General features: G+C 44.4%; 1 protein-coding gene and 1 long non-coding RNA gene across 6 annotated transcripts in view; one reads left to right on the top strand and one right to left on the bottom strand.

The window, feature by feature from the left end:
* Positions 1–6,526: 6,526 nt before the first annotated feature.
* Positions 6,527–20,261, bottom strand: part of ERN1 (endoplasmic reticulum to nucleus signaling 1) — a 41,221-nt gene continuing 27,486 nt past the window's right edge. For 3 of the 4 annotated variants that reach the window (XM_055726770.1, XM_055726761.1, XM_055726776.1), the window contains 13 exons: positions 20,084–20,246; positions 18,674–18,792; positions 18,148–18,339; positions 17,298–17,553; positions 16,439–16,529; positions 15,878–16,067; positions 15,255–15,354; positions 14,622–14,821; positions 14,232–14,379; positions 13,670–13,797; positions 12,320–12,443; positions 12,016–12,083; positions 6,527–11,810 (listed from right to left, as the gene is read on the bottom strand). In XM_055726770.1, coding sequence (XP_055582745.1) covers positions 11,604–11,810; positions 12,016–12,083; positions 12,320–12,443; positions 13,670–13,797; positions 14,232–14,379; positions 14,622–14,821; positions 15,255–15,354; positions 15,878–16,067; positions 16,439–16,529; positions 17,298–17,553; positions 18,148–18,339; positions 18,674–18,792; positions 20,084–20,246 — 1,986 coding nt within the window. In that variant the 3' untranslated portion in view covers positions 6,527–11,603. The remainder of the gene's footprint in view (positions 11,811–12,015; positions 12,084–12,319; positions 12,444–13,669; positions 13,798–14,231; positions 14,380–14,621; positions 14,822–15,254; positions 15,355–15,877; positions 16,068–16,438; positions 16,530–17,297; positions 17,554–18,147; positions 18,340–18,673; positions 18,793–20,083; positions 20,247–20,261) is intronic. The other variant, XR_008735125.1, reaches the window with a different exon arrangement.
* On the top strand, positions 15,301–20,105 carry LOC129737369 (uncharacterized). 2 transcript variants are annotated; one of them, XR_008735142.1, is made up of 3 exons: positions 15,301–15,421; positions 15,945–16,190; positions 18,964–20,105. It is a non-coding gene; the product is annotated as an uncharacterized LOC129737369 (long non-coding RNA). The 2 variants fall into 2 exon arrangements; XR_008735144.1 differs by having other exon boundaries at positions 18,967–20,105.

The following is a 20,261-nucleotide window of genomic DNA, read 5'->3' on the forward strand; positions in this document are numbered from 1 at the left end:
GGCAAGTGGGATTTATTTTATTCATTCTGGGGGCTTTCACAGCTTTATGGCTGTTGGATATTTATGTCCCCAAACTTGCAGCAAGTTTGGTGAAGGCCCCTAAATTTATTTTAATTTAGGTTTTTTATTCTCTTTTGGTAGATGGGCTCTATATTAATATTTATCTTTTTATTGTTGTTGTGTTTTTAAGAGTCTTTAGGGGGAGGGAACATGTTTTAAGATGTTTGTGTACCTTTTCTCTTAACGGAACAAGTTTCCTTCAAGGCTGCTCAGGTAGTCCTTGGTCACAATGCCCCCTCCCCCTCTCCCTGCATTGCATTTGTGCTGTATTTGTTTTTGGTAATGTGACTTTGTGTAGTTTCTGAACTAGTGACATGTAAATATCAGTTACTAATGTTTCCTCTTCTGGGGAGGTGTATTGAAGTACTTAAAATATGTTGGCTTTAACTAGTAAAGTGACATTTATAGTCACAAAATTGTGTAGCCTAAACTATAGAGTAGTTTCCTGGGAGGAGGTTGAGAGATTATTACTGCTGCATATGTGAGCTGCACCACAACAAATATTAATGTAGAGCCCTATGAAGAAATAGAGATTCAAGTTGGTGAAGTAGAATAGAAGAATGAGAAACCACAGCTGCAGATCTTTTTGGTTTGTCAGGTTCAGGGAAAACTTTTTCATCAGTGACTCGAATACACCAAATGACAATATTTTGGCTGTTGCAACAATATTGAAAGTAATGGCACTTTTTTGAAACTTTGTGGAATTCTGTCACATGTTCAAAATTTGCTTAGGTATATGCTTATCTGAAGTTCCTTCTTTCACACAGTGACTAGAAAAAATTCCACCCTTTGTAAAGAGAAATGAACTGTAGCGTTGCTGCTCACTTTGTTGCAGATACATTGGCTTTGAATGCTTGAGGTTGCTTAAAGACACTGCAGCTTTCAGAAGAACAGGTTTTGTCCCAGGAGGTCTTGCAGCCTGTCAGCAGTGAAAGAGAAAATTAACAAATGTTGGGGGTTGGGGTTTATAGCTTTTTACAATTTTTGAGATCTTTTTAAGATTTGTGGGTTTTGATGAGCATAGACTCTGTTTCATTTCTTCAAGATTTTACTAAATAATGACTCCCATATGGTTTCCAGTAGCTTTAATTAAAGGATAGAGTTGTAATTCTGAAATTAGTCATGAGAGTGGATTTCACATTCCTGTTGTACTCTTCTTTGTTTGTACTCTGCCCTTTGCATTTTTCCCCTAAAAGCCCCCCCCCCCCCCCCAGATAGTCTAGTCTGACTGGAAAATTGACGTGTCCTATGTTAACTGTTTCAAAATGATTACTCAGCATGGTGTTGCTTTTCTAATTCTCATTGTGGTGCTGCCCATTATAACAGTGAAGATGAGAACAACACTTCAAGGTATACTACTGCAACCAATATTTACTGTTCCACATACTTAGCCTATAGGAGCGTTTGGCTTGGTTCTTGCTACCTTAGACATCCTAGAGAAATCGTGTAACCAAAAATGATATGCAGTATGGGTATGGCTTGTACTTCTTGCTTTAAGTATCTGAATCTCTTAGACTCAAAGTGAAAAATAGGCAAATTTTGACTGCCTGGTACTGAGCTTTGTTATCTGTTTCATTTAAGACCGATGCAGCACTAGGCAGTTTTTATCCAGCTACTAATACTCTGTAATCAAGCACACAAGGCTACAGTTCAGATACGTGTGCTGTCTTGTGTCCAGTGGAGTACCCTACTTAGATCCACACTCGGGTTCTGTCTTACAAATTGATACCCATTTTGATTTCGGAGAAATTGCTTTGATCTGTTCTTGTTGAAGGTAACTAGATTTGACATGCTCATGGAAAAAATGTCTCCAAAATTCAGTTCCTGTTTTCACTGTTTCATTGTTTAAGCTCTGTGTACTAATACTTCAGAGCAAATGAACAGTTTGTGATTCGGCATGTTTTGTGAGCAAAACGGCATTTCTCAGCGCCATATCGCTGTAGATTTTTTTTTTTTTTTTGGAAGCTGCTCTTAGACAATTCCAAGAAGATTAATTTCACACTATTTCTGAAAGATGCATTTGACATTAAGACAATACTGGAGGGTGTTACTGTGTGAATTAAAGGGGGGTTTTCCCTCTGGGTTTTCCTGCTACACCCTAAATACTACTTGTACTCTCTGACGGGTAGTTCATACATCCTTCGCTTCCATCCTTTTACATTCCTGTCCTTTCTGTAAGTCTTTAAAGGACTGGACAGGACAGGTCTTTTTTGTTCCCTCTTTGGAAGGCGGTAGCTTTAGCAGGCTACGTTCACGTTACTGTGATATGTTACCACAGACTAATGTTTGTCCTTACAAGTAATGATGTGCATTTTTCTTCAGTTTTGTCCTCGAAGATACACATTCACGTGCTGCTCTTTCTGGTCACAAGGATGGCGTAATGGCTTTATGGTTTTTTTTTGCTGGGAGTATTTCCTCAGCTATTAGACCAGTTGGCCTGTTACCTCTTTAAAACAACCTGTAAAACTTTCATCTGGTGCAAATCATTCATATTTTGCTCTTTTTGTGAAGTTCTGTTAGTGGTGGTTTTGTCCCTGCCTCCTCGTGTGGATCTAAGGTGGATAGTTTTTTTACTATAGTTTACATTTACGCTGCAAATGAGATCTCTTTAGAGAGACTGAGTGAGTTTTTACTGACGCTCCGATATTGCAGCTCTCAGTATTGCAGCAGTCTGTCTGTCACAGTCGTACATCTCGCTGTTTGTGGAATTTCTTTTCTAATGATGTTAGTATTTTAGTGACATGACTTTATAGATATTAATGGAAGTAGGTATTGGGGAGTTTGGGTTTTTTAAGCTTAAGTAGAGGTACATACCTTTTCTTTTTCAAAGGGCAAGAATAGCTGATACTCTGATAAATTGGGTGAATTTACACCCACTGTTTTTAATAAGAGAAGTGAAAGGGGGATGTGGCAAATAAAGTACATACCACGCATGAAGTTTTTGGCTTGCTTTAGAATTGTGTGATGAGATCATGTTTCCTGTGCCTTGCCTAATACAGGTTGTAGCCCTTAAATACTCTGAGGAATAGGCTGATTACCTGCAGAAGAATTTATTATTTTTTAAGTGCATGTACTTGCAATTAAAGTAATCAGACCAATGAAATAATGGTAGTGACTGGGTTCTATAACAAGGCAGCTGTCGGTGACTACCATGTTTTCCTGTAACAGTTGGGGGTGGGTAAATACTAGTTGAGAATTAAGAAATTTTGAGGCAGCTGTTGGAGGGCTCAGGATAGAATTGAAGTGACTCTGAAGTGTAACGTATATAGCAAAATTTTTTGAAGTTCTGAAAAAAGCTGAGTGTTCTCTTCCACACTCTAAAAACAGCAGCTTTATGCAGCCTCTTGATTGTCAGAGCACAGATTCTCATGAAGACTAGTAGAAGAAAATACAGTTTGAGTACAGTGCTTGTAGATTCTGTTGTATAGTGAATGCATTTTTAGTTTTGTCTTGTGAAGGTCTCTTTGAGGGAGCCAGGCCCAAGCTAGAAGCTTGTTGCTTTTTTGGACAGCCACATCCCGCCTTGAACCACAGGGTGCAGGATGTTACCCTCAGTCACGTGTTCTTAGCATCCTGGTGAGTCAGTGCTGACTGACTGAGGGCGGGTGTTCGTACACCTGTTCGCTGCTGTGAATAGTGAGGTGCTTCTGAGCAAGTGTGCAACAGCTTGTTTTATTTTTACGAGCTTTCTTGCAGGAGGAACAATCGGCAGCACTGCTCTTTTAATGCTGGGGGGTTTAACATCTCCATAAATACTGTCACAAGCTTGGTTTTTTTCTTAGGGATTAAAAGAAGTTTAAAAGTTTTGAGAAAATAGTAGAATTTTGATGCCAGTATAATCTTAAATAAAGAGATGAAGGCACAACTCTTGAGAGCTTGAAAGCTTCCTTAAAAATTCTCATGTAGCAGTTAAAGCATATATCTCTGTTAGCTGGCTGCCTTAGACCAGATTCAACTTCTGACATCTCAAGTTTTATTTCTTAAATTTTGTCTAAGTCTTAACGATGTCCCTAGGTGCTATTCATAAAGAGTGCGTGTACAGAATTTTAACTTCTGCTGCCCTTAGTAGCCAATCTATAAATGGTTTCTGCTAGCAGCAATTTTGAATTACTAGAAATCACTGCTATACAATGAGAGGAAGCTATTTCACTGTCTCCCAACTTAGGACATTACATAATGCTTTGAGATGAAGGTGTCATGCAGAGCTTCTCTTTTTTTTTTTTCTTTCTTTCTTTTTGGTCAAGTTATTTGCATATGTTACTTGCACTGAATTCTTCAGCTTCTTTCCCATAAATTTTCATGGAAGAAAATACATTTTACTCTTTCATTTGTAAAGTCTAGAGTAAGAAAACACACTTAATGAGACTGTTTAATGAAGGAACCTGGCAATGTAAGTATTGTAATTTCCTTTATGTTTGTGGTAGACAGCAGGATTACCTTGTTAAACTTCTGGCTTATGTATGAAAAATACCAGAAAATAAGAGCAAATTGAAAGTAGTTTTATAGTTGCCTTTACTTCATATGCTTTTCTTAAGCAACAAATTGCAGTAATTGAAGTTTGGCAGCTTTTTTAATGAAAAACTAAATTATGGGTTAAACTACTTGGTTTAATACAATTTGTGTTTCTGTTAACTAGCAGCAGAATTTCAGCATTTGCTACTTACTGGTAGAGAAGAAAAATTCCACAGCACTGCCAGTACAGGTTAGTTTAATCTGTAAGTACCTGATGTTCCTATTTGAAATAATTTGTTCAAATGATACCACTTAAATACATGAGGGGAATTCTGGTCTCTGAAATGTGAATGTATCTGTTATCTACTACTGTTTTCAGTAGTGAGTGAACGTCTAGATTTTTTTTTTTAAGATCTGTAATGGTTTTAACTACAGTTATGGGTAGGTAATATCTGCAAGCACTTCTAAGGAAAATTTAATATGGAACCTTAACAAATTGCCATCAGTTACTGAAAAGTGTGAAGATCTAAAGTTGAAGTAACTTCTTCAGTAACATGCCTATTATAAAGAGGCTGTTTTATCAGTGAACCAATTATAGGATATTATATTTGTTGTGTTGGGGAATAAGCATTTCTGTTTGTAAGAATCCGTAGCAGTAATGTAATCTTTCTTTTGATTTTCTTTAGCTATTGCTAATTACTTTCTCCTACCAACAGATCTTTATTTTGTTAGGCCTGTAAGCCAGGACCTTGTTCTTCTTCTGCTTTTTTTTTTTTTTTTCCTCCTTAGCCCATTTCAGTACCTCAGAGGCTGCCTACAAATGTGGTTTTGCCCAGCTGTTTTACTGTATTCCAGAGTTACTGCTCTGCCTCTGTTCTTTTTTCTTAGGCTGTATTCCATATGCCTGGAAATTTTGGCACTTTGTTTTACAGAATATTTTACACTTTAAAAGAAAATAAAAGGGGGATTCTTTCTGATTGGATAAAACATGCAACCTTCTCAAGAATAGCAGCATATGTTTATTTTTATTTAAGCTTTGTGTACCTCATCTCGACATTATCAGCACAGGAGATGAAAACTTTCTGTGCAGCAGCAGGTAGCGTAGTTTCCCAGCTGGATGAGCTGTAAAGCACTGTGCTTTAGCTCGGCTCTGCAGGGCACGTTATCCCATGGTCAATTTGAGGGGCTGACGACATCATCAGGGGGGTAATTACACAGAGGCTGGGTGCTGGGAAGGTCACACCAGTGTGGTGGCTGAACAGACACTTCGGTTTTGCCAGCTCATCTGAATGGTCTAGAGTAGTTTTGTGAGTGACTTGACGCTTCCAGCAGTATTGCTTGTTTTAGAATTTTGAAATCTTCTGCGACATGGCAGAATTCATTGTACTAACAGAAAAGTTCCCACGGGATTGTATCTTTCCAGGTTTTAGAATAGTTATGCTTGAAGCCCATCTCCTGGCATCTTCTCTACATCAGTTCTCAGTCATTCACTTAATATTTCTTTGTATGCAAAACTACCTACATGCAGATTTTTGAATAACGTTCCATAGGTGTTTCTCCCTAGAATTAAAAAAAAAAAAACAAACAGGAAAGTTGTGTAACAAAATTTGTAACTTTTGCCTGTATTTCCTAAATCTTAATGGCAGATGTGCATGAATAACAGGGATACCTTGCTGTGGGGCCATTATCCTATTAACGGAATGTGTGCATCTTCTTTTAGCTTCTGTGGTTCGCCCTCGTTGGTACTTGATGCAGCGCTCAGTAATAAGTTGGAATGAGCAACTGGTTGCTTTTGGCTGCTCAGTTACTTTGTGAAGTCTTAGTTTTGACAGGGGTTTGGTGCTGACCCGCACTACCTGTACACCAGCTTGGCTACCAGTGCGGATAAATAAAGGGTAGTGGTGGTTTCTAGTGTCTTATGAACAAAAGGTTTATTTGTCCAGGATAGGTGAACTCTGGTAGAACATCATCTCTTTCTGAAACTTTTTTTATGGCAATTAATTACGGTACTCTAAATTCTACCAGAATTTTATTTTCTTTTGAGACAAAGACCAAAATAACACTGGGAATGGGAGCTTTCAGAACCATGTGAGCAGTCTGAAGTTGTAGCTCAACTTCTGATACACGGTTGCAGCAGCGGTCCAGCAGCCCTCCTTCCCGGTTTGGTAGGCTATATATGGAACAGTGAGTCGTTTCACACTATTTCCATAGACTTCTGCTTAATGACTCCAGATCACCTCTTCACAGGTTCCGGTCACTGTGCAACAAACCCAGACTCCAAACTGGTTTTAGAACCTTCTTAAAAGTACCTTAAAGCACGTGACTGAATTATGTCCCCTCTCGGTAGCAGTACAGCCACAGAAGTTAGTGTGTCGTGAAGGTTTTTGCTGTAACTTGATACTGCTTTTGTGGAAGTATTATGGAAGGGATGAGACCATTGATCTTTTTTAAAAGACAGGTGGCAAAATACTGGTGTTGAATTTAATTCAAGAAAGTGAGACTGGTAAGTATGTGCATCACTTTAATGCATGCAAATAATAGCAACTAGCTTAATGTTATAGCATTTGATTTACAAAGAAGATATAAAGACAGTACAGAGCTGACATCATTTGCATCCATTGGGAGCCTTCTGTGAACTGTGTGCTTCAGGAATGGTCACTGCACATATATACGGCTGTAATGTGTGTCTGCCGCTTTGTAACAGCCTCTGATTAAAGAGAAGTGAACCACTGATTCTGTGTATTTTTTCTCTTCTTGAGGACCTATTTAAATTATTATTGCAACGAATGTTAACTGTTGCAAAGTGCGTGTAAGTATGAAGTCCATCTTCACTCATGTTTGGGTTTGAGTAAGTTTGTGCTAGCTCTCGGGTTGTTATATAAACTACAAACCTCATTTGTGTGTTGTGTGAGCTGTAGCTGGAGACGAGCAAATGAATCCTGACTACTTAACCTGTAACTTCCTTTTGCTGCTGATCTGCTGTCCTGCTGCTGAACTGACTACACAAAAAATTTGACTAAGTTGGAAGATAAGCTGGAATAGTCGGGGGAGTATGGAGGGAAAATGTCTGACACTTTCATGAAAGCTGGTAGAGCGAGCATGCTGTGGAGTGGTCTGTTCTGAACTGTTTTAAAGCAGAATGCTGGAGAGATGCGTGTCCTTGCAACTCCTGTCTGCAGGACGAGAATGGATTACTGTGCTGGGCCACTTGGTCTCACTGTTTACACATAGATTGATTTCTAAAAGGTGGTAAAAGGAAGATAAATCCATTATTTTAATGCTGCACTACCTGGACCAACTCATGCTGGTTTGAATTGGATGTGTGTAATGAAGAGGAACTTGACACGAAGTAGAGGACGCTTTAGGAGGCTCCTGCTTTGCGTGACCTCTTCACTGGAGTTTGTCCTCTGGCCCTTTTGGCTCTAGGGAAAGCGGAGGGGGCATTTGAGAAGTGGGACCGCTTGGTCCTCAGCGGGAGCTGGGGCAGTTGTGTGTTGCCTGGCCACTTAAGGCGGTCCCGAGTTTGATTTATTGGACTCTGGTGAATTGGAATATGGGTCAAGAGTAAAGAGCAGTGCTGCGCGTTCTGCCTTGTACGGCTTGGGACCCCGAGTGTTGGCCTGGAGGCTTAGGCGTTTTCTCTAAATCTTGGTCTTTCTGCAAGGCATGGAGGAAGGATTGTGTTTATAATGCCCTGATGAGATAGAGTTTGGATCCAAGCCTTTGTTTCCTAAGAGTTAGAAATGGGAGGTTTTGGAAAGCAGGAGCCCTTCTCTAGCGCTCGGAGGCAAGAGCGTGGGGTGCAGTGGTGCAGGGTTGGGGTCGCTGGCTGCAGTATCGAGCCAGTTCTTGGCAGGCAGGAAGGACGCTAAGGTGCAGGATTGGTCTCTTGGCCCAGTGGTCTGGCTTTTAATTTTTCACCATGTTAACAGTTTCTTTTTGAAAAGAAGGTGTGCTTTTGCATTTGAGTAGTTGGTACAAACTGTTAACGCAGTCAGTGCTTTCCTTTAGCTCCTGTGCATTTCCACAAGTGTGTAAAGCCGTCCTTCTGCCCCCTGCTAGACCTAAGGCTGCCTTTAGCCCAATTAACTTTTCAAACAAAACCCACCCCCTTCCACCCACCCCCCTGTCAAGAGTAGGGGACAGGGGCCTTTCTCTAGCGCTTGGTCTCTTGCTCCTAGCGGTTCAGATGCCAGGTCTGCTCTTCCAGTGCCCTGCCTAGGTAACCTTGGGGAAAGCTGCCTGTGGTCTGCTTAACCCCTTGGCATTCCTTAACCCTGGTGCAATCTGCCAGCCGGGATTCCCCAAGCACAAGGCGCAGCCCTCCGGGAGCGTTTTGCCGTTGTCCCCCAGGCTGAAGGCCAGGGAAGGAGGTGAGTGTTGCTGGGCCAGCTGTGGCAGTTGGGGCTGGAGGGAATAACCTGTGGTGCCGTCCTGTGTTGTGAGTTCACAGCGCCTTGCAATTCCTTTTACAGTTTTTGGCTGTGCCCAGATCTTGGCTGAAGCTGGAAAGGCAAATCATACCTTGCTACTGTTAGAACTACAGCTTCAGGTAGGGTAATTAAGCTTGTATAGAAATGGTAATTCTTCCTAAAGGTTAAGGTAAAAATTTAAGCTGTATGGCAGGTTTTCGAGAAGTTTTGGTGACCATATCAGTGTCAATGTGAAACTCTAAGAGTATCCAGCTTTATTACAAGAGGCATCATGTGATAGGATGGCTGGAGGTACAGCGCCGAGACAGACCCCTTTGTGTTTCACAGCAGTAAGTCAGGTTAGCCAGAGCTGTCGAGCTGCGGGTGTATGCAGTAGAGAGACGAGTCCTGTACAGTGTGGACATTCCCTGGATATTGTTGTAAAAACATTGGAATTGTTTGGGCTATGAAATCATAAGTGTTTACAAATCTTCTAACTGCTCCCATCTCTGCACCCCTCCGCAGCTAGTCCTGTCCAGTGTGGTTTGTGGTCCTTCTTACACAGGGAAGCGGTGAGTGCTGTACCCCTGGAGACCTGCTGGTTGCCAATCCTGATGCTTTGCAAAGGCAGCTTAACAATTACTTCCTTTCCCTCTGTGCTTCTGCCCCGAGTATCGGCTTCCCGTTGATGGGTAGCTTTTCCTACGTGGCAAAGTACACTACAGCCGGCGTAGTATTAATGTTTTCAGTTCACTTCAACTTTCTGTTGCTGTCTCAGAACAGTAAGAGCAGCATGTGCCCATTCTAGCCAGTTCCAGCTTCGTGCCCTGCAGCTGTACTCACCGAGGCTCCCGGGCCTCTGGGGGGGGCTCAGCACTCACCCCCAAACAGTGTGTCCTGCCTCAGCACCATCCTGCCCTGCCTGGCAAGAGTCCAGCAGGCCTGAGCAAGCCCCTGCCTGCCAGATGCCGGGGGGGCAGGAGGTGCTGCTGCAGCTGTGCTGCCCCTGCTCACCGTCCCGTATGGCAGCACCCCAGCATATTCCCAGGCACGCATCACCACTGGAAGGTATGGAAATACTTTTTTTTTAAATCTGAGTACAAGTCTTTATTTAGTAGATTTATAAAACAACTTTACATGAGAAGTACAAAAATATGAAATAGGCTTTGAATCTTCTTAGCTAAAACTACTGTTACTACTTTTTTTTTTTTTCAAGCTTTAGAAACAACTTGCACAGTTGGCATCTTAGGTAAATTGCTCTCAGACATTTTAAGACTAGGAAAAAAAAAAAGGTTCTATAAAGTAGCTCCAGAAAAGTAGCTGTATGTACCCGATCATACAATCACCATCAATAATTTATTAATTAGTTTTAAGACACAATGGCACAGACAGATTCCCACGCTGTAATTTCTCCTTTAATGAGTGCCATTGAAAGGTGCAGTATCACTTTCCTCTTCTAGTTGTTATAATATCATTAACTATAAAGACAAAACTGATTAAGAATGATTTGGCATGCTTTATACTTGTACCACTTGGATTTAATACCACTTTGTATTAAAAATTAAATAAATATAAATACGTTAAATAAATATATTGTATAAGAACCCCTCACTTTAAATATTAGAATTCAGCATTTCTTCATCCTGCACACACTTAATGCTTTGTCACAGCTTTAGGGCCAATGATAAGCAATACTGCATCTTCGAAACCGCAGGCGAGCCTGGACCCAGGTAGCAACCCCTACCCCCAGAAAGGGGGCGGTTCTTTTACTGCTTTATCGCACCCATTAAAACCGCTGCCCCCGACTGCACTGCTCTGGGCAGCTCCTCTGTTTCCTGGGCAGCTCCTTTTCCCCCAGGACTCGCCTCACCTCTGGCTCTGCAGCTGCTGCCCCCCCATAAGGAAGCGAGGGACGCGGGACACTCGCAGCAACTGACACCGGTGCCTTTCTCTGCAGTTCCTGGTGTAGATCTAGTCTTGACACTGATTTCAGTCAAGGACTGTCACGCTCTTCCGTGAATACTGGTTGATAGTTAAAAAATGAGGTTTATTTTCAAAGTATGTAAACCTTTACCTGATTTTTCAAGTCCATATTCATTAGAACCTCACTGTATCTGCTGAAGTCTGAGACACTAATTTTCCAGGGTAGTACTGATGCAACAAATTGACTCTACGGGTTTTTTGATAATGAAGCGATTTCCTTTACAATCACTGTGGTGTGCCTAATGCATAATGTGGCAGTAGTGCAATGGCAGGTTCTCATGATTTTGCTACAACTAAAAGGCTCCATTTGCAGTTCCCAGTCCCTAGTAATTATATGATTTCAATCACTGTATTTTGATTCTCTGTAGTAAATAAAACACATCAGTTATAAAATCACATACAGTACAGGGATATTGGGTGACAGTTATATCCAGCTTTTACTCTCCATTTTCACCGTCTTGGAGTAACTCCATCATCAGGGTTTGTTGCTTTGCTGAAGTTACCGCTCGCTCCGTCGGCTCCTACAATCTCCCGATCCGGTGCAGGCAGAGGTACAAGGCACTTTTTGGAAGCTTGGCTTCTTCAAAGAGAGAAAATTCAGCTCTTTGATCCCACTTTTCCCTGCTAAAGGTAGGCCTGTTTCACAGCCCTGTGCGTGGAATGTTTGTCCCAGAGAAGAAAGTTCCATTCCTCTCCTCAAACAGCGTCTCCTGCCAGGCTCCGCTCTGCAGCGTCCTGATGATAGTAATGCTGGAACAGCCTTTCTCGGCAGCAGATGCGCATAGCGCTGTAGGTGTGCAGGAGCAGGCGAGGGAAACGAGCTGTGAAGTAACGTACAAAATCATCCGGGATGGAGCCCAGCGTCTCCTGCACCTCGGGAGGCAGTTCTCTGTAGTGGTGCTTCTGTAAAGGGCAAAATCGGGGAAAGCTCAGTCAGGGGCCATGTGTTCAAGGAGCCTCTTTTAAGGAGCGCTGCCCTGCTCGTGGACAGAGTGACCTCGGGTCAGTCTGTCCTGAAGGAGCTCGGTCCCCGGACGGACACAGACGAGGAACAGCAGCTGGAGGCAGAACCCCAGCGTGCACGTTGCTGGGGGAAGGCGGCCTTTACCTTATTTCTCATTGCCCTCAGAAGATCCCGTACTGAGCCTCCTTTATAGGACCTGAATTTTCGGAGGTCTGCAAAAGAGATTACAAGATTTCTTTTTGTGTTTCGATGCAGTTTCAGTTGCTGGACTCAAAATAGGCACACAGTATGTGTGTCAATGCAGAATACTTCGATTGGAAGAAAAGACTTTGCTGACAAGTGAAGGCCACGTACCAACGCTGAGGCAGCGTTAGCCTTACTGTCCTGTCCCAGCAAACTGGGAACAGCATGTGACTCCTTTCCCCGCCGATAAAATCCTGTCCGTTACCTGTCTGAAGAGGAACAGTGATGTGCTCCCTCCAGTCCATCTTCACCACCTCTCTTCCGCCTCTTTCTAATTGCTTGACTATGGGACCATCTAAGGATTCCTTCTCTATCCGGTCACTAACATCCTGGAAGAGACAGACAGGTTAATTTCTAGTTTTAGTTCCATGCTTTTCCCAACAATTTAAGATTGCTGCTTCTGGCTCATCACAGATAACGGAGCTGATTCTGCTTCACTCCGTGACAAAGCGCCGTACACTGGCTTGTGCTTGGGACCAGGATCGAGAAGCCTGAGACAGCGAGTTCTTTCACCATCTTCCAAAGCCTTTTACCCCAGAGCAGAAGGTACAGCTGGGAAGAACGTCAGCCCCTCGGCCAGTTCCCACCCCACACCAGGACTAAGTGCAGATACTCACTACCGGGGGCTGCCTACCCTGTTCCTGCCAAAGCTGCCTGGCGACACAGATCATTTCAGTTGGAAAAGACCTTTGAGATTATAGAGTCCAGCCGTGAACCCAGCGCTGCCAAGGCCACCATGGAACCATGTCCCTAAGCACCACCTCTACGCGCTTTCTGAACGCCTCCAGGGGTGGTGACCCCACTGCCTCCCTGGGCGGCCTGCGCCACTGCTTGGCCACCCTTCCAGGGAAGGAATTTGGGCTCAGCTGTCCAGCCAGCTTTTGACCCAGCACAGAGGACACCCAGCCAAGCCCTGAGCAGCCAGCTTCTTCAGGGAATGCTGTGGGAGATGGTAGCAAAGGCTTTGCTAAGGTCCAGCCTTTCCCTCATCTGCTCAGTGGGTCAGCTGGTCCTAGAAGGAGACTGGGTTCATCAAGCAGGACCTGCCACTGGCTGGGCCTGATCCCCTGGCTGTCCTGCATGTGCCATGCGATGACGCTCAGGGTGACCGGCTCCATCGCCTCCCCCGGCACCGAGGTCAGGCTGGCAGGGCTCTAGTTCCCTGGATCCTCCTCCCTGCCCCTGTAGAGTCTGCTGGGGCTTCCCCAGTGAGCCAGGGCTGCTGATAAATCATGGAGAGTGGCTTGGTGAGCTCCTTCACCAGCTCCCTCAGCACCCTTTGGCAACATGTTCTCCTACTGTAGCTGCTCGATCCTTCCTCACTCCACTTTATAACATCACATTCTAGCCCTCCTATGAACTATCTTCTAGAAGACTTAAATATTTGTTACGAGGTAGCACCTAGGTGCTACAAACTTGGCTTTTTCATTCCTTGCAATAAGGTCACGGGTTCTATCACCTCAAACACCCACACAGCTAGGAGAGACTGAATTCAGGATTTGAAGAATGGCTACAGGAGTTCTTAGAACTGAAAGGACAGAAAAGGTCAACACACCTGAAAAAACTGGAGCTGTTTTTCTAAACTCCAAAAGAATGGGTGTTTTAGCACACAGCTGGCAGACGGACGTTTCTGAGGGTCCATGTTTATCATCTGCTCTATTAAATCACGAGCAACTATGTCTTCTGCAAAGAAAAGGGTGATAATTCTTAGGCTGTAGGGAGATGTAACGTTCTCTACTGCAGAAAATAGTGTTCTTCCTCCAGCAGTCCTGAACACTACCCCGCTAGCTCAAGTGCCCACCTCGAAGACACACTGGACCACCCACAGTCCGTCAGTGGTGCTGAACAGGTGTGATTATGAAGATCAAAGCTCAGCTCTGTCCTACATGAAATAACTGTACAGTCAAGCTCGCAGGGTTCCGAACCGCGTACCCCAGAGACGCTTTGGGGCACTAACTCTTTAGGAGCGTTACTTCAGGAGTACAGAGTGCGGCTTTCACCACTGCCAGGTTGGGCATCGCTGTGGGCCACAGTTCCATCACTGCCGTCGGCATTTTAACACCCGTGGAAAGTTCACTGAACTCTGTAGCGCTTTACATTTCCCGAGCTTTTCTTACCATGCCTCCCTGCATTTAAAGACTCCAGGCTGTATGCACCCAGCAGAATGTTGGCTTGCCGCTGCAGAGATTTGCCAAAGGGATGGCTGCCTTCAGATACCACATAATAAAAGACACAGCCAGCTGAAAAGATGTCCACGGTATATGTCTGCAAATAAACAACCTTTAATAGCAATAACACATTTTTTCCCCCTGAAGACTTTGATCATCACAGGGTAGTTTATTTTGCAATTAAGAGCAGAAGAAAACTTTTCAGCATATTCAGCTGCAAGCCAGCATGAATGCCCAGGTACCAAGTACTGTGTATCTTAAAAGTCTGACTGCAACTACGTGCCACCCAGGGGTTGCGCTGCCTTCGCCGGGGAGCCTGGTGGAAGGGTGCAGACTTACGGGGTTCTCTTTGCAGTCTTCACTCAGCATCTCCGGGGCGATCCACCCTTCGGTGCCTGGCACGCCCGACCGGCGGCTAAAGCTGTGCCTGCCCACTGCCAGCTTCTTGCACAGTCCAAAGTCTGAAATCATAGCTTTGACCTTCCCATGGGCATTAGGCATCGAGATGAGGATGTTATGGGGCTTCAGGTCCCTGTGGACTATTAGAAACGCCCATTTATCCACTCCAGCCCATCCCAACAATACTTGTACATTTTTAATACATTTGCATTGCCAATCTGTCAGAAGGCTGAACCACCGTTCATTAAACCAAAGTCCTAACCTCAAACTAGCGTCCTTCATAGAGGCTCATCACATCACTAGTCAACATGGTTTACATGCCTTCCATCCAAAAAGCAGCACCCTGAATAAATGGTAACGACTAGCCTGACTACTCCGGTGCAGCAGAGCGCTAGAGGGACAAGGCCGGTGTCAGAGGACAGGCACCACTGCTGCCAGCACGAGGTGGAGCTTCCACAACTCCCTCTGGGACCGATTAAACAAGCTCCCAGCACCAGGAGGGTTTCTCTTCTTTTTTTCAGTTAAGAAAACGCACCGCTGTCTATCCCATACCGAGACAATAGCCATTCTTACCAATACTGAGGGAGTGCAGGTAAGCAAGACCAGATGTCGTCTGTTGCAGGAGAGTGATGGGTTGTAAGCCATGGTGACTGAAGGGCTTCTGCTCAACGTACTGCGAATTACAAGAAAAACAGAAGATTCAGCCACAACATTGCTTATCATCACCCTCTGCATAAACAGTAAGTCTACCCCCTTCACCACCACCCCTCCGCGCCAAAAAAAAAAAGATTAGACTGGGTAAATCGTGCCAGCTGGTAACACACATGAGCCTTTTGGGCTTTGGTTGAAGCTCATGGTCTCTAAAACATCACTCAAAGCTGGAATTCTACATGGCACTGTGCTCCAGAGGCAAGAGTAGAGGGTCTCCAACATTCAGATAGGTGGGACGGGGAGGATGAATAGAAGGGAGCCCTTCACAAGAAGAAAAAAAGGGATGACAGCTTCTGTCCGTAGATAGTAGAGGGTCAGGGATGTCCTTCTAAAGGTCTGAAAACAGCCCTGTTGCAGGGACATGTAACTGTCACAGAGGTGACGGGGGACTCTCCTGCAGCAGGCACTTCAACATAAGCTAAAGGAAATGGAGGGCTTCCAGGGAGACTTCCACAGGTTCTGTAGGTTTGCAAGTGCCCCATCACCTCCTGTAAAGTGGCAGCACACAGCTCGATGGCTATGTACTGAAACTGCCGGTCCTTCTCTGTGCAGAAGTAGCGGATCACATTAGGATGTTCATCTGACTCTCGCAGCAGCTGTACTTCACGGTCTGCAAAGCTGAAGCACTCGGGAAGAATTCTTTTCACTGCGACATCACGGTTGTCAAATGTGCCCCTACAGACGGGAAGGAAAATCACATCAGCCTTTTACACTCTGCAGACAAAGACTGTAGAGAGCGAGTGACAACAGAAGACATTTTACAGAGGTGTATTAAAGCATTTCTCATGCTGGAAACAGGTATGTTTGGTGATTAAACATTTCTAAGGGAAGTAAAGTAGCTTTTGCTAGTGGAGAAATGTGGAATTAGTGGAAAATGTTCCAGACACACACAAAACACTGTTGAAAAAGTTTCAATTCTGTTCATATTAGATACCTGGGTAGCTTTATAATAAAAGAAAGAAAGAAAGAAAGAAAGAAAGAAATACTGAATGCAAATAAGACATTCATTGGTCTGTTAAATGCTGAATGCACGTATTGTCTTCTACCTGTAAACAATTGTCCCTTCAGCTCCATGTCCCAATACATCTTTTGGGTTAAATGAAATCTTGCCAACCATCACCCTGTTCACATCTTCATCTGAATGAAAAACAAGAAGGGCTGGTTTAGGGGGGGTCCAGTCGGCCCTTCACAGCTGCACATCCTGCTGGGCCACATGCAGAAGTCTTTTTGCTCATGTTTAAAACAACACCACATGGTCAAACCTTCTGATCATCTCCATTAGGTACTCACACGGTGTAGGCAAGTACCCTCTGGTGACCAAGTGATGCAACGTACAGAGTCAAACACATGCTGGACACAACGCCGGAGCTCGGGTCCGGAAAGATCACGTCTCCAGCCAGTGTAAGAGACCAGCAGTTCTTGACACACAAACTCTTTCTAGAAAGTTTTGTAGATGTTGAATTTAGGAAATGGTGCCTGCCCGTTACAGAAGTGGGTTTACTAGCAGTTCCCCTGCACAGCCTTTGGAAGGACAAGAGTGCACAGGAAGATCAGGCGGGAAGCGCTGCATAGCCCTTATTTCCTGATTCCAGTTAATCATAACACATATTTTTATTTAAATGATCCTCTCCCTAGAATGGCTACAGGTTATAAGATTATACCGCCACGGACCGCATAATGCCTCAGACGGCAGTTAGGAACTGGGTGTTTCCCTAAAGCAGATCAATCATCCTGCTCAAAGTCAGGGCTTGGCACAGCCGCTCCGTGTTCTGCAAATGGTCAGGCTAAATGAGAATGATGGCCCTTCTCAGCCTTCTGCTCTGGGATGTATCGTCAATAAGTATTTTAATTGTTGTGCTGTATCGTCACACAGACTCACAATAAAAGACACTGGATCAACTTTACCTCCCTCCTCTTGCTCAGTGGAGAGGCAGCTCCCAGCGTCAGATGTGGAGATGCTGGAATACGCAGAATGGTTTGATGCTCTGGGGGACATGTTTGGGGTGCTGGCAGCCGAGCTCTCTGTCCGCCCACAGGAGGCATCCAAGAAATCTGCTTCGGGAGGGAGATCACTGGGAGCACGGAAGGGCAGCTTCTGTTGCTGCAGGAGCTGTATCTTCTCTTCCAGCTGATGCTGCCTCTGTTGCTGCTGGTGTACGCTCTGTGAGAAAGGACCACAGTTCCGTAAGTGGGGCAAGGACCTCAGAGTCCTGTCACAAAAGGGAACCCTCTAGCTGGGGGTAGCCGCACCCAAAAGGTGGGAGGAAAACTCTCGTTACGACACTACTGGCCAAGTAGGCTGGGGAGCTTTCCCTCACACGCTTCCCATTTCATCCTGAACTTCCACCACAAAGCTGAGACACCCCAGTGGATGGTTAAGATGGCCAAAGCTAACTGCTATTAGGTGTCGCTAAAGGCTTGATCCAAAAGCTGGAAACCTGACAGTGGTTCAGGCGAGGAAGAGAGGAGTGCAGCCAACAGTATTAAGATCGTGTCTGTGAAAAGAGTAACACATACAAAAACCAGAACGGGTGGGATGAGAAAAAGTACCTCTGGAGTTGGCACATATGCCCAGAGAAATCACTGCTATGTCAGATTTGTAGCCTTTGCTACAAAAAGCAGCCGACTGCACACCTCTGAGGAGGGGAAAAACCCTGTAGTACACTACTTTCTACCTCCTGTATAATTTCTTGGGCTGCAAAATGTTACTGACTCTCCCCAAAGTGAAAAGCACATCAAGCTAAGTCAGCATTACCATTGGGTAAGTGATGATAAAAGCCACCCAGCCCACAAGCAGGAAGGTGCTGAGGATGATCGTGGCCATGTCTTTCAACATGGAGTCCACCGGAGCCTCGGGCCGGGTGATGGGCTGAGCAGGTTTCTCCTCAATATCCTTCGGAACAGCAGGTGGCACTTCTGCTGAAGAACCTTCAACGATTTCAATAACCTAAGATGCAAAGAAAGCTGTGTTAGCTCAGTATCTTCAGGGGTAATGGAGCACTTATGCACTAGCCTTTCTGCTAAATAATTTTTAATAACCTCTAACCCTACCAAAGTCAAAGAAAGCTTTGCATGTGGGGGAAAAGAAAAAAAGCAGCTGAAGGCCCTAATTCTGAAATAAGGAACGACACATCATCATACCAGTGATTCTGCATGCAAACTACACAAAAATCTGACACAACAAACGTGAAGCAATTCCATGTAGCTTTCCTTCTGAGTCATTCCCAAACTTCTACTCCTTTCTACTATCATCAAGTAAAATGATTATTCACATCACAGACCTCTTCAATAGTGGCTTTGTCAGAGTCAGCTGGAATCACGTTTTCAGGCCTCTTAGGTAAGTTGCTTGGGAATTTCTCCAGGATCTTTGTAGGAGCAGATAGTGGTGTTTCATGGTGCCCTTTAAATAGAACACATTTGTTGAAATAAAACATTGTCCCTTTTTAGGAAAGACACCCTTGATTTCAGCATCTTTGCAGAAGAGTGTATATAAAGTTGATTTACAAAGGCTTGAGAACATCACAGAGCAAAAGCTCAAATAAAAACGATTTTTCCCTCTGTCCTCCTCAAGCAGTCACAGGTATAATGATCGGAATCCTGAAGAACACCACGTTCAAGCACTGGCTGCAGATTTGGTTCCTGACCATCAGGGGAACACACATTATGCCTCCTAGCTCGCTATGTGGCCTTGAGGTGAAGACCACGTTGTAGACATGAAATGGTTCTGAAGGGAATGGCTTGTGCTGCACAAGAAGGAAGCAAGAATCTATCCAGCACTCAGGTACTCGGCATGCTCTTCACACTCCTTTGGCTCGTGCTAGCCAACAAAGTGAGAAGAGGGAGATGCTACTGTGCTGCCAGCTTTGGCAGTTGGAGGGCACAGAGGAAGACTCCCGCTCAGGTGTACAGTGGGAAAGAAAAAAAAAAAAAAAAAGAGGCAAAAACTTGAGGGCACAGGTTGTTCAGCTCGGAGGGTTGCAGAGGAATACCAACTGTTTCAAGGGAGCTGCCTGACATACTGGAAGAGCAGGATGGTATTAACAGGGAAGGGGATCCCCGGCAGAGAAAGGTGGCAGTTAAAAGAAGCTGAAAGTTACACACCGCCCCTGCCACAGAGATCCTATGGTATACATCACTTCATTAGAGACCTGCATCACTTAAACCTGAACAGCTACTCGGTTTTGAAGCAAAATTGCAAATGCCTTGAAAAGTCAATTCCAGAGTTTGGGGATTTGGGACACACAGGACAGGCTGACACTCAGCCTCTATGCCTTAGGCCTCCGTTCATAAAAAGGGCAAAATGTGATTGTCTGATCCATGATAAGAATGAAAGTAACATTATGCACAATAACAAAAGTCCAAAGGAACCAGAATACAGTATTTACAGTAAATAATGAGTTACCTATACCCCTCCCTGAAGGAGGGGGTAAATAAACAACTTTCCACATACTGAGCTAAGCGCTCTTCATTCTATGCACTGAATAGGGCAGGGGCCTTGAGAAAAACAGCACGCATATATGTAAAGACATTCATTCATACGGAAAAGAGGACAAATTAGAAACGATTACTAGAATTTAGTAATTACTGCCTGAGTTTAGGCAGTGATTGTGACTGATTTACAGCAGCTGAACAGCAGGCTCTGCGGTGTGGATGAGCACCACATCCCGCCCCAACGGCCGGCCCTCGGGTACCTATTAAAAGCCAGTCGTTCCAGTAGTTGAGTTTGTTCTTTTCCTTCAGTCCACTCGAAAACTTCACATCCGTACTGGGGGTGATAACACACTCGCCATTGTCTTCAATTGTGACGCCTTCTGTTTTCGGACCCTCTAGTAAGGGTATGGCACTGCCGCGGGGCTAGAGACAGAGAGT

Source organism: Falco cherrug, chromosome 1, assembly GCF_023634085.1.
Source record: "Falco cherrug isolate bFalChe1 chromosome 1, bFalChe1.pri, whole genome shotgun sequence".
NCBI lineage: Eukaryota > Metazoa > Chordata > Aves > Falconiformes > Falconidae > Falco > Falco cherrug.